The sequence below is a fragment of the Mizuhopecten yessoensis genome, unplaced genomic scaffold (genome assembly GCF_002113885.1).
Source record: "Mizuhopecten yessoensis strain PY_sf001 unplaced genomic scaffold, ASM211388v2 scaffold1741, whole genome shotgun sequence".
In the NCBI taxonomy this organism is placed as follows: domain Eukaryota; kingdom Metazoa; phylum Mollusca; class Bivalvia; order Pectinida; family Pectinidae; genus Mizuhopecten; species Mizuhopecten yessoensis.
In genome coordinates, this window is record NW_018404198.1 from 269,148 (window position 1) to 284,758 (window position 15,611).

Sequence of the window (15,611 nt, forward strand, 5' to 3'; positions counted from 1 at the left end):
TAAATAGAGGTTACACAACGAGTGGTTGTTGATTTCACTCTCATTAGTTAATTTTCAAAAGTTACAAAAGACACGAGGAATATTTCCTGATTTGGATAGCATACACACATTTTGTTGACAAGGCTGGCGTAGTGATATGACCCATATGTAAAAAGTCTCTCATTAATATTCAAAAATGCTTTTTTTTTTTTTTACAAATTTTCAAAATTAATGTTTCGGCAACAACTTCGTGAACAAATAAAATAGATAAACGACTTTTAATATTGAGAGTATGCAATATTGCATAAATTAATATAAATTAACCACGGACTATATGCGCGTAATGGTATCGTACGAAGTCTGCCTCCCGCCAAGTGATGAAGACGAACTAATCGCTTTCAATGTCCAAAACCATAGGCCTCGAAACGATATCGAGCGTCTGTAGCAATTATGCCTGAAACTAGCGATCAAATCTTTAAGCATCATCTTCTTTTGGTATTGCCTTGATAACCCCCATTTCCCATCGCTTAACCTCACAAAAGTCACCAACATTTGCCGGATGTTGACAGCAGACGAAGTAAACAAAACAGCACACGTCAAAAGCGCGTGAAAAAAGTCGTCGGGTAAAGGTTCATCTTCTCGACCAATCAAAACTACGGAATGTCATATACCACGTGTGGTGTATAACTCATATTTAATAATCACACGTATTTCAGATATAAAGCGGGCTATGGAATGATGTCCAAAGTGTTCATGATTGAGAGTAATTTTGTTCCATAAAAATAAAAGATCAATAAATTGTCACTTTTGATATCATAATTTAATTTATTGTCATTGTATACAGTTTATTCCTTTGCCAAAACTTCCGATTTTTTTCAAGGTAGACAACTCTCATCAGGATCAAAATGATTGTAAAATGTAAAATAAATGAATAATAAAGACTTAGTTTATATTTGGTTCAATTTTTCACCCTTTTTGTATGAATCTATATGTCCGGTTTGCTTTTAGCTTGTATATAATAACTTTTATCCATAAATTTTTAACAAAAAAAATACCGAAAAAAAGATTTTTTGTCAAATTTAACACTTTCACATTTTTTGAGCGTGTGGCATTGTTCAAAAGTGTTACAACAATAAAATAATTAAAAGAAGCATTGCTAATCATTTCTACAAGTATTTTATTTATTATAAAATATCTAAAACATGTTACACAAAATGTTTTTATTAAAAATTTATGGATAAAAGTTATTGTATACAAGCTAAAAGCAAACCGGACTCATAGATTCATACAAAAAGGGTGAAAAATTGAACCAAATATAAACTAAGTCTTTATTATTCATTAATTTTACATTTTACGTTTATCAGAATGCTTATATTTTCATAAAATCATCTCTGCATAGTGACATCACCATTATGTGAAACTTTCATTGAATTCTGCTGGTTAATTGCGAAAGGGTGGAGACTTCTTAATGAAACCAACGGAAAAAAGTCTATTAATTACGGTCAGATATATGTGATTACATTCCAACCACTGATTCAGGGGACATAACTCCGTAAATTACAGTTGGATAATAGTGGCAATCCCAATTATCTGAGCTCTCATGGTTATTTACCTTCCCATGAAGTTTGAAGTAAACCCGTTGATAATAACTTAAGATATCGAGCGGACGCCATTTCAGCAATTGACTAAAGGAGCATAACTCAGAAAATTACAGTTGGATCATGGTGGTCACCAAACTTGTCCGAGCTCTAATAGTAATTGACCTTCCCATGAAGTGTGAAGTTAATCCGTTAAAAATCACTCGAGATATCAAGCCAACACCGATTCTAACTAGCCGTCATTGTTATCAATTAATATGTTGGTAAACGGTTAATTTAGTTCTTCGCGAACGTCACTACGCTTTTGCGGTTCTGTTTTTTCACGTGGGGATTTTTCATTATACCCTTGGCATGTTTCTCTATCAGCGCTTCTATACCAGATATGCATGTTTCAACAAGATCAACTCCACCTTCAGTAGACTGAATGTAATTGATGAAATCTGGTATGTAAATTTTGATGAATTTCCGAAAGCTCAACTCCTTCCTTGTACGAACTAGCTTATACTGACTTCAATTCAGTGTTACTTGGACAGCAAGGTGAGCTCCAGATTGGTTTCCTTTAACATCACTTAGACATGGATCCATCACTGAACTTGTTCTGTGAATTACCGAGATATCTTCCTTGCAATGACCGCTAGTGTGTAGCTCCTGTCACATGCTGTATCAGACCCCTGGAATCGAGTAGCTCAGAGAACTGACGAGCTGATCGTCTAAGCGGAAACTCTTGTGGGACAACAGCCTGGTGGTTTTAAAAAGTAAACCACTTGTCATAAAAAACATTTATCGGAACCCGTTCTGTTTAGATGGAGGATGCCTGTACATGATATACGATTAAGGATTGAATACTGTTTTGTTTGGGATTATGGGGTATAAACCTCAATGGGTCTTGAGACAAATTTTATAAACTGCGAAGCAGTTAATTTTGAATTTGTCTCAAGACCCATTTAGGTTTATACCCAATAAACATCAACAAAACAGGATTCTATCTTTATATTTACATTCAGTGCGATATTGAATATTGATATTTTTCGATAATATCTAAAATATCGATCTTGTGCAAGTCTAACACCACGGAAGGTACCGAAGCTTATGACGTCATCACTCACTGTGAGACGTCGTCCTGGTACATGTAATTAAGATGAATAACTTGTTTGCATGGATTACAAACAAAAAAATTAAGATGTAAATTAGTTTTCTTTAATTCAATTGAAAACCACTGACAAAAAAACAACAAATTGAAAACAATCTATTAATAGAACTACTTAATAAAGCTCCGCGAAAAAACAGAGTAATCAGGTTGATAACCTGCTAAATGTATTCATACGCCAATTGAAAAGTTGACTGATAATAATAAATAATAATATACAACATTTATATAGCGCCCTATATAATTTGTAAAATTACTCTAAGGCGCTTTACGACATATGGATGATAATAATGGTTATAATTGTGAAAACAAACAACAAAGGCTTGCAATCACTTTTATAAATTTGACAAGCAATGTGCACATAATTGAACAAATAAAAGGGTGGTATTTACATGACGTCTTTGCAAAGATTCTAAAATGCAGACGTGAAGAGGTGACTTTTTATGTCCCTCTTGAACTTGGCCAGGGTATTTGACTTCCTAATAACAGATGGTAAGCTATTCCACAACGTAGCCGAAACTCTCCCAAAGCATCTGTTTCCTTAGGTCACAGTACGAGATTTTGGGACACACAATACAGATTCTGACTCCGACCGCAGTGATCCTGACGGCTGAAACAGGGTAACAAGCTCCTGTAGGTACTGAGGATCTGTTCCATTCAGTGCCTTGTATGTGTATACCAGAATTTTGTACTGCGACCTGTATCGTACAGGTAACCAGTGCAACGAATAAAGCGTAGGTGTGATGTGCTCTCTCTTTCGAGTACGAGTAACTAGCCGTGCTGCAGTGTTCTGGACCCTCTGCAGACGACTAGTTAGTTTGTCAAATATACCACAGAGCAGGGCCTTACCACAATCCAACCGAGAGGTAACAAGTGAATGCACCAAAATCGTGCAAGCATCTGCAGTTAGAAACTGCCGAATACAGCCGATGTTCCTGATCTGGTAGTAACACGATATGGCAATAGCGTTCACTGGTTTCTCCATGATCAGAGAACTGTCAAAGTATACCCCTAGGTTTTTAACAGATGGAACAGTCTCAATAGTTCTGGCACCAACCTTGAGGTGGAGAGCCATTGTTTGCGGACACTTTGGGGAAAAGACGATTAGTTCCGTCTTTTCCTGATTAAGTTTAAGCATGTTGGCGTTCATCCAGATACTAATATCTGTCAGACAAGCTTCCAGACTTTCTGAGACTGTATTCCAACTGTCCTGTTTTATGACCATGTAAATTTGTGAGTCATCGGCATAGCAATGATAGCGAAGGCTATGGCGACGACAAATCTCTCCAATCGGTTTGGAGTACATACAATATTTTCGTGGTCCTAACACCGACACTTGAGGAACCCCGAGATCTAGTACTTTGTCATGTGAGGTGGCAGATCCGATGGCAACACACTGTCGTCGTTCACTCAGGTATGACTGTATCCAACATAGTGCGGTATCACTCACTCCATAAGAGTATTCCAGACGTTTATAAAGTATGCCTTGGTCGATGACGTCAAATGCAGCTGACAAGTCCAGCATGACAAGCACCGCTCTGCACTTGTTATCCAATGCAGAGGCTATATCACTATGTACACGTAGGAGGGCCGTCTCAATAGAGTGCCCTATGCGGTAGGCCGATTGCATGTTGTCATGGAGACTGTTTGCATGGAGATGAACCTCTAAACGCCGCGACACAACCTTCTCCAAGATCTTAGACAGAAAAGGCAGATTTGAAACTGGGCGGTAGTTTTTCAACTCCTCCTTGTCCATTCCAGGCTTTTTTAACAATGGTCTGACAAGTGCCTTCTTGAAACATAATGGAACCTTTGACTCAACCAATGCTTTGTTCATGGTTGCGGTAATCAAAGGAAGCAGTGCTTCAAGACTTTGCTTTAATAGGTCTATAGGCAGTGGATCAAGCTCACAGGACTTCGATTGCGAGGTTATGATAATGTTGCGCAACTCGTCCTGGGTTATTGGTGAGAGCTTTGGCAAATGCAATGTCAGCAGTCATGACAGAGATGTCAATTTCAGCAGAGGTGTTCACTTCGGTAATATTTTTCCTGATTGAGCTGATTTATTAAAAATGTTTAGTAGGTATATTGAGTCCAAGTTCAGTAGAAATGTAAATTTTCTGAATTGTTTATCACTAGCAAAGTATGTACATTTGTATAACATCATGGTTGGGAGAGAGATGTTTCACACTTAGGCCTTTCATAGTCTAGCATTGTGGAGGAATCCATAGCCTGTTGGTTTTAGCTCAGCTAGCATCTGGTCATCGAAATAACGCCGAAAGGAGGGAGAAAGATGTCATTTTATTTCTACGCTTTGGCGTTATTTTTATTTCGGTTTGACATTATTTCGTTATTTATCTTTGGCGCTTTGGCGTTATATCGCTATGTGGCTTTGGCGGGTTTTCGTCTTTTCGTTATTTCGTTTTTTCGCTTGGAGTTATTTCGTGGGCGACAAAGCAAAAAGAAGAAATGTCATATATGAGCCACTATATATCAGTCCAATTCAGTTAAATTTGTTCACCAGAAATTGCCCTTTCTTTGCTCTTTCGGGTCATTAGACATGAAATTGACATGAATTGACGTAGTCCGACCTGTACATGTACAAGTAGCAACAAAGAAACTCGATTTTGTCTGTGTTCGTGTACAAGTAGCAAGAAAGAAACTCGATTTTGTCTGTGTACGTGTACAAGTAGCAAGAAAGAAACTCGATTTTGTCCGTGTACGTGTACAAGTAGCAACAAAGAAACTCGATTTTGTCTGTTCATGTACAAGAAGCAACAAAAAAAACTCGATTTTGTCTGTGTACGTGTACAAGTAGCAACAGAGAAACTCGATTTTGTCTCTGTACGTGTACAAGTAGCAACAAAGAAACTCGATTTTGTCTGTGTACGTGTACAAGTTGCAACAAAGAAACTCGATTTTGTCTGTGTACGTGTACAAGTTTCAACAAAGAAACTCGATTTTGTCTCTGTACATGTACAAGTTTCAACAAAGAAACTCGATTTTGTCTCTGTACGTGTACAAGTAGCAACAAAGAAACTTGATTTTGTCTGTGTACGTGTACAAGTTTCAACAAAGAAACTCGATTTTGTCTGTACATGTACAAGTAGCAACAAAAAAACTCGATTTTGTCTGTACATGTACAAGTAGCAACAAACAAACTCGATTTTGTCTCTGTCCGTGTACAAGTAGCAACAAAGAAACTCGATTTTGTCTGTGTACGTGTACAAGTTGCAACAAAGAAACTCGATTTTGTCTGTACGTGTAGAAGTTGCAACAAAGAAACTCGATTTTGTCTCTGTATGTGTACAAGTAGCAACAAAGAAACTCGATTTTGTCATGACGAAGCGTGCTGCATATACTAAAAATAAAAATAATTGCGCTAGTTCTTATTAATGAAAGCAATGTAGTACGAACGCCGGGTTTAAAAAAATAAATCATAATTGAAAGAACTAATAATTAAAACATTTGAACTGGCGGTAGTTATTGCTTCCATGGTAAAAAAAACTTTGTCTGCCTAAATGATTTTTGTCCATGGTAATTTATCTGAAAAAAGTTTCGGACTCAATGATAGTTACGAAAATGACATTTCACTTACCTCGCCTGTAGTGATTTGCTAGGTTAACAAAGCATGCTCTAGGTGTTCTCTGATCGAGGACGCTGGAGCAGTGAGATGATAAAGGCAACGTGGCAATACGCGAGAGCATGTTGTTTCCAGATATAGCCGTACCATATAGGGTATAACAGCGATACGTATACGGATACATGCTATGGGAGCTGACAATCGATATCAGAGGCGTATGACTTTTACACTGTGGTATGTCGGAGAATGTGAGCACATGTATCTGTTATTGGTGTATAACCGAATCTTGTAAATTAAATAAATCTTGATTTAAAGTGATTTTTCTTATTTGGTATTCTTTTGATAGAGTGCTTGGCTGAAAGAAACAAACCTTATACAGTCACGGGAAAATAAGATGGGGACACACTCGGAAATGGACAGAAAATGTTATAGTCATATGACGAAGGTCAACAAAGGTCATTTTCACCTGGTTTGTACCAATCTGCTTTTCTTCCCGTGTAACTTTCGTAAGTAATCTAAATCAATGTCAACCTCGACAAGAAAATGCAGCAAAGCTGCTGGACACCATTTTTTTTAATGAAAATGACTAACTGATAGTCCAACAACCACGAGGAAACGGATCCTGCATACTTTTATTATTCTTCAAATATGTGTGCTAATGACATTAATTTTGTCGTTCAGAATAACCCCGCACTATCGTCACTCAGTAATTGTCCCAAATCACACAAATGTACATTTTTAACAGCACGTTTAAATGTAAAACGATTCGGTAATAACGTTGGTTTCTGAGAGAGAGAGAGAGAGAGAGAGAGAGAGAGAGAGAGAGAGAGAGAGAGAGAGAGAGAGCCTCATTAAAATCAGATGTTGGTAAAAATACCTACGGCTACGGTTCATGCGGTACATGATAATTAACAGCTGTATTTATTCAGATTGGAAGAGACAGTACATCATTTACATACAATATCAATTTTACCTGCCGTGAATTTAAAAAAAAAAAAACTTTTTAAAATATTAATGTACCTTTGGATAATATATCAACCATCTTTTTGGGTTAAAGCTTTAATCGTAGCCCCTCTTTGAATAAAATATAAAGTGTTAATATTTGGTTGATGATACTTGTCAAAGTGATTACCTCTCGAGTCTGCTACGAGGACACATTTTGCCACAACGCTTTTTTATTGGTTGGTGTCACATATTATTTGTATACGAGTGAATTATATAAATCGTGTTTAATGGGAAAACCATCAATTTTCTTTTTATTACATTTTTTGAGGTCTTTTTTGTTGCGTAATTTTTGACGCAAGGTTCTAATGACGTCACGCTTGACAACAACAGAGCGTCATTTTGAATATAGACCCTTTCACTAATTTATGCAGACATGCGCACAAACGCCACTGAGTGGGTAATTTCGGTTTCCGCTTCCGCATTCCATGTTGTTTACATTAGATACGGTGTTTATAGTATGGCTAACCGGGATAATTTAAACAAGCTCGGCGTTGATGCATTGAAATTATTGGCTTCCGAGAATAACATCGCCACAGAAAAGAAGAAGAAGAGTGAGCTGGTTTCACAGTTACTGGATGCACAGGCTCCAGTATCTGCACTGACTCCAGTGTTGAGTCAGTCATCTGGCGTACTTGCGGTTTCGCCGAATGTAAAAGAAAACCTACCCCCTTTTAACCAGGTTACATACGGATCGGACCTCACACAACTACCAACTATTAAGTTTAATGACATTTATGAGTTTATGATTTTGCGCCCGACTGACTCGGGTAGTTCTGTAAAAAATTTCAGAGGTTTAGACAGAGCTACTAAACACTACGATGCTGGCGATGTCCAAAGAGTTTCCATAGCACAGGTACTGTAACGTTACTGAATAACATGCTAAATATATATGTCTGAAGAATCTCCTAGAAGAGATGAAAGTACTAAAGACTTGTTGTTGAAAAAAAAAAAATACAATATGTATATATATATATTACATTTATAGAGATTTTTTTTTCTTCTAAAAGTGAAGATCAGGTTCATCAGCTCAGTTCATTCAACTTATTTCAAAATGGGTAAAACGTTGATTTCCATCGTCTTGCTAAATTTAGTAGCATGTAATGGTACTGTATTGTTACAGGGTTGTACTATATATTTGTTCTTTTCCCCCTGAAAGGTTGATGAATCCATTGTGTATGTCAGGGCAACATGTCAGGCTTCTATGAAGAAACACCACTATCAAATGTATGTGTGTGCAACCCTCTCCCCTGACAAGGACAAACTAGAATATGCCTACTGCCAGTGTCCAATTGGGTAGTTACATTTTTTTCTCTCAAGTTTACATACATGGTATCTAAATATAACCAGATTTACTCTGCATACTCATTGAGTCAATATCCATACCAATTTGTTTCAGTGTACTTGTTCTATACTGACTATAGGGACAATAGGGTAATAAGGCTTAAATTTAAACTATTGTTTTGATGCTTTAAGAATTTATTAGGGAGTGGGGTTGTTACATTATAACAATAAATTCAATTATTTGAATAACATGATAAAACAATGCAAACAATATGAAGAATAGTTCAAATTTCAGTCTTAGCAAATATCTCAAAACAGACAGCTGTGAGTGAAATAATAATAACTAATTCATTTTTAGTCCAAGTTGAATTTAATATCTGGTCACATAACATTTATACTGCATAAATTAGTACAAATGGTGTTCACAGAGGAACACTGAAGTAGAATCCTGTATTCACTAAATGAAACAAACCAAAAATTTTAAATGAAATTATTACAGACTATCACAGGCATGCAGTCACATTGGTGGGCTTTTATTTGCTTTGGCGCAAGGACAAACAACAAAAAAAGGAACGTTGGAAGAAAACTGCACCTCCAACCTTTGTATGTGGAAAGTCCCTAGGAACCAGATTAGAGCGCAACCTCTACGAAATTTCCAGCTGGCTAAGCCAAGAGTCACTCCAAATAACTTTACAAATACAATCCAGCCACCACCTCAGGGTAATTTCGATCCAAGACATTCTGAGGACAGGTCTCATGACCTCCACAAAAGTCTGCAGGAGCTGAAGAAATTAAAGGTTTTCCCCCAAACAGGTATATATACAAAAAAAAGTATTTGTTCCACTTAATGCATTAAACTCAATCACTGCAAAGATGAATTGAATGGAATACTGTCAATTTGGTAAAAAAAAGAAAACAGGATAAAAAAATGGCATCATTAATAGTGTTTTGAATGCAAATTCTGTTTCTCTATTTTATTGTAAACTTTTATTAACTGTACAAATATTTTTTTGTACTTTAATTTTTTTTTTTATTAATATAAACATAGTATATATACATTGAGGAATTATTTTTGCTCTTAGGAATGGCACACTTTTGGAACATTCCTGACCATGTGCCAGATGTATGCCATGAAGAAGAGATGGAAACATCAATACATCCACTTCAGAAAAAGATGGAGCAAATGGTCTTTAATGAAAACAACTGTAAGTCAGATTTGCGAAAATAACTGTTGTAATACATGACATAAATGTACCTATTTTCAAATCACTGGTTATCTTTTTCTGAAAATATTTCAATGTGGTACCTTTTACAAGTATATTTGAATAAAAAGTACATACAGATAAAAAGCAGTTACATGTACATACTTTTCTGTAATATGGGTTACTTTGTATATATATGTGATACTGCTTGCTCTTGATTAGACCATACCACTGACCAGTCAATGTCTGCCTGACATAAGTCTTATCCATTTCATTCATGGCCTTATCTGTATCACTTCTGGTTCAACACATTGAAAGATAATAATTTTGATGTTGAATTAAAATAATACCATATATGTAGTACAGTTTTAGATTAAAAATGTTGATATAGAGGTATTTGGTTGATTCAAGATATGGATAAGGGATAAGGTGAAGTGATAATTATTACACATTCCCTAATTACTCAGGATATGTTATTGAAAAATTATGCTTTGTTGTTTTATTACTAAAGGCCCGCCTCCAACAATTAATCTTGATCTTTCAAGATACATTGAGGAAAAAACACAGAGCCAGAGTTCATGTCCAATGTGGAAAGCTCTACACAGAAGAAGGATCACAAGTTCCATTTTTGGAGATGTTCTGCATGCTGGGCCCAATCCTGCATCATTAATTAAGCAGATTGTGGAAGGTTCAAACCTTGACAAGTAAATTCAATTTTCTTACTACCTTTAAGGTATTCCATGTATAATACACATTTCTTTAAGCAGCATTTAAGTATTAATAAGTTTTGTCCTGAAACAGTACCAGGCTTTAGAAACATATTATTTGTCATTGTGTCTGTCTTTACTTAAAAAAAAAGTCTATTACAAGTGTATTAAAATTAATTTCAAGCAGTATTTGCTTGGAACCATATATTTTTTGCTAACTAAACATACAATCTTTCCTTCCAATAAAAAAACACATACACATACATTCCTTTTTTCTCTTCTGGTGTCATAACAATGTAAATGAAAGATTAAACACAGGAGTCACTTTGTTAGTACAAATGTACTACTGTTAATTGATATTCTGTTTATTTGATATTTTTAAGGTATGCAAATTTACCAGAAGCAGTAAAGTGGGGACAGGACCATGAGGGGTGTGCCAGAGTCCAGTATGGAGAGATAAAACGGGCCCTTTTCAATGTTGAGATCTATCCTACTGGACTCACATTGTGTACATCACATTCATTTCTAGGAGCCTCAAGTGATGGCAGAATCATAGAACAGGATGGTGAAGGTTTGCTTGAAATCAAATGTCCATTTTCTTTAAATGGAAAAAAGATACTTAGTATGGGAATAGGGCACATCATGGAGATGAATGGCAAAAGCTTCTGTTTGGAATCTTCTGATGAAGGGCCAAAGTTAAAAAAAAGTCACAAATATTATGCTCAGGTGCAGGGTGAAATGGCCATTAAGGGCTTACCTTGGTGTGATTTTGTTGTTTGGACAGGGGCATCATCAAATAACATTGCCATTGACAGAGTTTACTTTGATGCTGACTTTGTAAGTGATATGATGCCAAAACTTGTAAAAATTTTCATAGATCACATATATCCTTTGTATTATGCGTAAAGCAGCAATTACCTGAAAATTGGACCTACCTCTGGAGGTGTGGAACTTGATTCTCATTATTAAAAGTATACATTCTAATTTATTGTAGTGGAACTGGACTGGGTCGATCGTCAGCGACCAAATTATAAATACATTGTAGCTCAATTGGTAGAGCATCCGCCTAGAGCTTGAAGGGTCCCAGGTTCGAACCCATGTCTGGTCGTGCTTTTTTCCACTCCTTTTACGTTCCATTATAACTAGAACCTTTACCATATTTCTATATGGAACCAGTGACTGAAAGAAGTTAAGGTGTATCAGCTGTAAGTTTCTGTTCAATGAAGTATTGGTCATGTTTCAAAATGTCATTTTATTGGAGACAAAAAGACCCCAAGTGCATATTTATAATTTTAAGAATAGTGTGGCACAAGTTCATAAACTGTACAAACTGTTAACATTTATCTTCTACAAGAGGGGTATCAAAGTTTGTAAGCCAGCAACAGACTTGAACAATTTTTGAAGCTAGTGGGGCAAGAGAAAGGGGTAGCACTCCTTCCAATATATGAAAATTCTTGACACGGCCAATACTTCTTTCAACATGTATTCTAAGCTGTGCTATTTCCTGAGTCTGAAAAACCTCTGTTGTAGAAAACTGGTTAGAGTTTCCTCGAAATGGTGGAATATTTAGATAACACTGGCGTTTTTCTAACAGGTCCCCTATAGTAAATCCTTTGTCTGCCATAACACTGTCGAAGGGCTCCAAAAGATCCAGAATACCAGAGTCCTCTGTTAATTTACGGTCTGAAACTCTGCCTCCCCAGGCTTCTGATATAAATGTTATGACACCAGAAGGACTAATACCTACAAGAAACTTCAGGGTGTTGTGGTGTTTGTAATTTGAGAATGTGAGACTTTGATTAACTAAGCTACAAGATCTCTGAATGTAAATTTCTGTACAATCTAGAATAACTCTAGTTGAAGGATATTTTTCTTTGAAACATGATGGCATTGTACGTTTTATAATATCTCGACTTGGAAAGGGGTTGAGAAATTTCAGTTCAGCATGGAGCAAACTTATCCATGTAGTAAAGTAGGAAGAAAATGTTGCTGAAGATATGTTAAATCTGTCAGCCAGATCCTGAACAGAAAGACCTAGTCTCAGCCTCATCAGCACAGCTAACAGTTGATCAATAGTAGTTATCATAGGGACTGATACCCTCATCCTGTCCTTGGTTGGAGTGTTGACATCTCCCCTCCAATATGTCAAACGGGAGCTTTTGGATGATAAGTAACTGAAACGAGTTAAAATCAAATTATACATTTTCCCCACCTACACACATTAAACTTGTGTCGGGTCTTTCTCTACCTTGATGGTAGGACAGCTAGAGATATTAACAAATTGAAAGGACCCTCATATCTACAGTAAATCTCAATAGATTAATATATAAAGTTGCCAGGTACGATAAAGGATACCATCAGTTTATCTTAGTGCTTCATTATATCATTTTATGCTGACATCACCTATAAACACTATGAAGAGATATCAAGGAAATGAATTGGTGATATCAGAAACTGACATGAGTTACATAACACTGTAATAAAGTGATGTCACATAATTCTTATAGTGATATCAGCATTAATGTCAAATAAATTGGTCTATGACTGTCATAACCAGATGATTTGAATAAGTGGAATACAATGCCTAAGTGATATTACCAATTTCATTATTTTGGTATCACTTAAATAGAATTCAGTATATGGTGTCCGATACTTTGAATGTGCTGTACTTTTTGTCAATTTTACAGTTTCATTTAAAAACAATTTCAACCAAAGGGTTATTGTCAATAATGATTTAATTATATATACATGTATATATACTTATAGATGTTTCTTGCTCTTGAAAGACAACAATAAGGACTCATCATTCATCTTTCATAAAACCTAATATTGACTTACTTGTACAGCCACAAGAAAACGGCAAATGTTGGGAGACCAGTGTAAAATCGGGTCCGTGTGTCATTGTCCTTTATTTTGCCTACTCCCCATTTGAGCTGGCGTACCTCCTCTTTTAGTAATCTTACTTCCTCCTGGAGTCGCCTATTCTCCAAGAGAAGAGGGTCTTCATCACATTGGACACCTATGGGGATCAGGGAGAATTTCAATTTTCATTTTTTTCCCATCAAGGCACTGAAAAACAAATTGTGATACTGTATGTTGTGTTTTATTTCTAAACAATTTCTTCATGTTGGTTAGTATAGATAGAATAAAGGAATCAAACCTTTGAATGTATAATATAAAGACCCAGATGGAGGCTGTTTGGGAAAGTAGGTTCATAAACCATTGAATAAATAATCAAAACTGGGGAGGGGTTAATAACAGGAAACACATGTATTACTTTACCAGTGTCAACAAGAACATTAACATCTGTGTCATCCTCTTCTTGAACCTCAGCCTCAGCTTCAGGTTCTGGGACAGGCTTACAGTACCCTCTGTGCATGGCTAAAGACACTTTCTTTTTTACCTCCTCCAGCTGTATTTGTTTTGTTTTCAAATATTGGCTTTCCTGTACATAAAAAGAACACACAAAAATATTATGGAAAATAAATATTTCAAAAACTCATTGCAAAGCTATGGAAATATAAAAATAAATTGCAGACATATGTAATTAACTACCATGATTCTTTTTGACAGTTAACGGTAGTTTTCACAACTCGACATACAATTTGACAATCAAAAGTTTTCTTTGAATGCAAACCCCCCCCCCAAGATATTTTGGTCATAATTTATAATGTGATCAGTAATATAACAATTTTGTTGATGCAATATAGGGGAATAAAATGAAATTGTTAATAATCATGTTGAGTTTAGTCTGGTGTGTTGTTTATATACAACAGTAACAAATAGTTATAGGTATGCATGAGGAAAGAAAGGGGTAGGTGTGGAGTTGATATTATACCTTGGATTCATCTCTAGCCAGCTTTCTTGTCTCTCTTGATATGTTGATGTCTGATTGTTTAACCACCTTTCAAAATGAATTTTTTTGTAATTTATTTGAAAGTTTTCATTTGAAAATTTAACAACCATTGATAAAGACAGAATTTTAGTTCTCATTTTTTTCAATAAGTGATGTTTAATTTAAACTTGCAAAATTTGTTTTCATATAAACTACAGTTCAGTAAATTTACTTAAGTTAACGTTATGTTATACGTATAACCTGAACATGTACGTATATTTGTAGTTGCATAGTATTATTTATGTAGAGATTATGTTTGTGTTTCCTGAACTTATGTAAGATATGCTTTAACACGGTTTGATAATTTGAAAAGATCAACTGCCATGGTGAATTTGTACTGCAACCAGCAGGGATGCAAAGCAATCTTATAACTGTTATAATACAACTGCTTTATAATGCATCTACAATTATAAGAATAAATATCACATCTATGTATATTGTGTATGCATATGTGCTGCGATACCAATGGTCTGATCATAGGGGTTCGTTACAAATGTCTGACATACACATATGCTATACTGACATGGGTCACAGCACACATAAACATATATGTGTGCTGTGACCCATTTCAGTATAATTCATGTATAGCATATGTCATTATGTGTGTAACGAACCCCTGTGGTCTGATGGTTGCTGTTGCTTAAATATTTTACTGACATGTTTTGTGTGTTTTTGTCATATAAAATATAAGTGATTGTAATAAATTTACCACCTTTTAAATAACCTTATTTGTTTATTTTTTACCTTGTATTTGAAAATTGTCGGAGCGTAATTCTCGTCAGCAGGGTCATATCCGTGCCAGCCGTCGATAAAATGCACGGAACATATCCACGAACTTTCGTTAGGAACCCAACCATCCCTGTTAAGTGCTTTTATCCATGTCTTCCGCTTCCGCTTATCTTTTGGGAACCGAAAAAAACTTATTTTCTTTGACCGGTCAAACTGGTTTGCACACTTGTCTACACTGCAGGTTTTCACCATGATGGTTGTTTACGTATATCCAGGAACCCACTCAGTGGCATTTGTGCGCATGCGCGACGTACTGTCCCGCAGTTAACGTGAAAGAGCTAATTGGTTTCTTACTGCAATTCTGCCGTTTGCTGCTTTTAAATGGCAAGATTTCGAAAACAAAAAATATCTAAATAATGTACTTATGTATAAACCGTTATGTATGTTGCAAAGATGGAACCACACAACCACTTAATCTGCCGTCG

At 35.9% G+C, this 15,611-nt stretch overlaps 2 protein-coding genes across 2 annotated transcripts; one reads left to right on the forward strand and one right to left on the reverse strand.

Moving 5' to 3' along the window:
• The first annotated feature begins 7,807 nt into the window (after positions 1–7,807).
• LOC110467225 lies at positions 7,808–11,419 on the forward strand. The gene is made up of 6 exons (XM_021524240.1): positions 7,808–8,165; positions 8,469–8,605; positions 9,093–9,406; positions 9,676–9,798; positions 10,307–10,499; positions 10,886–11,419. The coding sequence occupies exons 1-6, from the start codon at positions 8,055–8,057 to the stop codon at positions 11,406–11,408; spliced, it is 1,401 nt and encodes a 466-aa protein (XP_021379915.1). The 5' UTR covers positions 7,808–8,054; the 3' UTR covers positions 11,409–11,419.
• Positions 11,420–11,591: 172 nt separating this feature from the next.
• On the reverse strand, positions 11,592–15,378 carry LOC110467202. Its single transcript, XM_021524196.1, has 5 exons — positions 15,142–15,378; positions 14,341–14,406; positions 13,785–13,947; positions 13,341–13,521; positions 11,592–12,676 (listed from the first exon to the last, which is right to left on the reverse strand). The coding sequence occupies exons 1-5, from the start codon at positions 15,376–15,378 to the stop codon at positions 11,836–11,838; spliced, it is 1,488 nt and encodes a 495-aa protein (XP_021379871.1). The 3' UTR covers positions 11,592–11,835.
• Between the last annotated feature and the right edge of the window lie 233 nt (positions 15,379–15,611).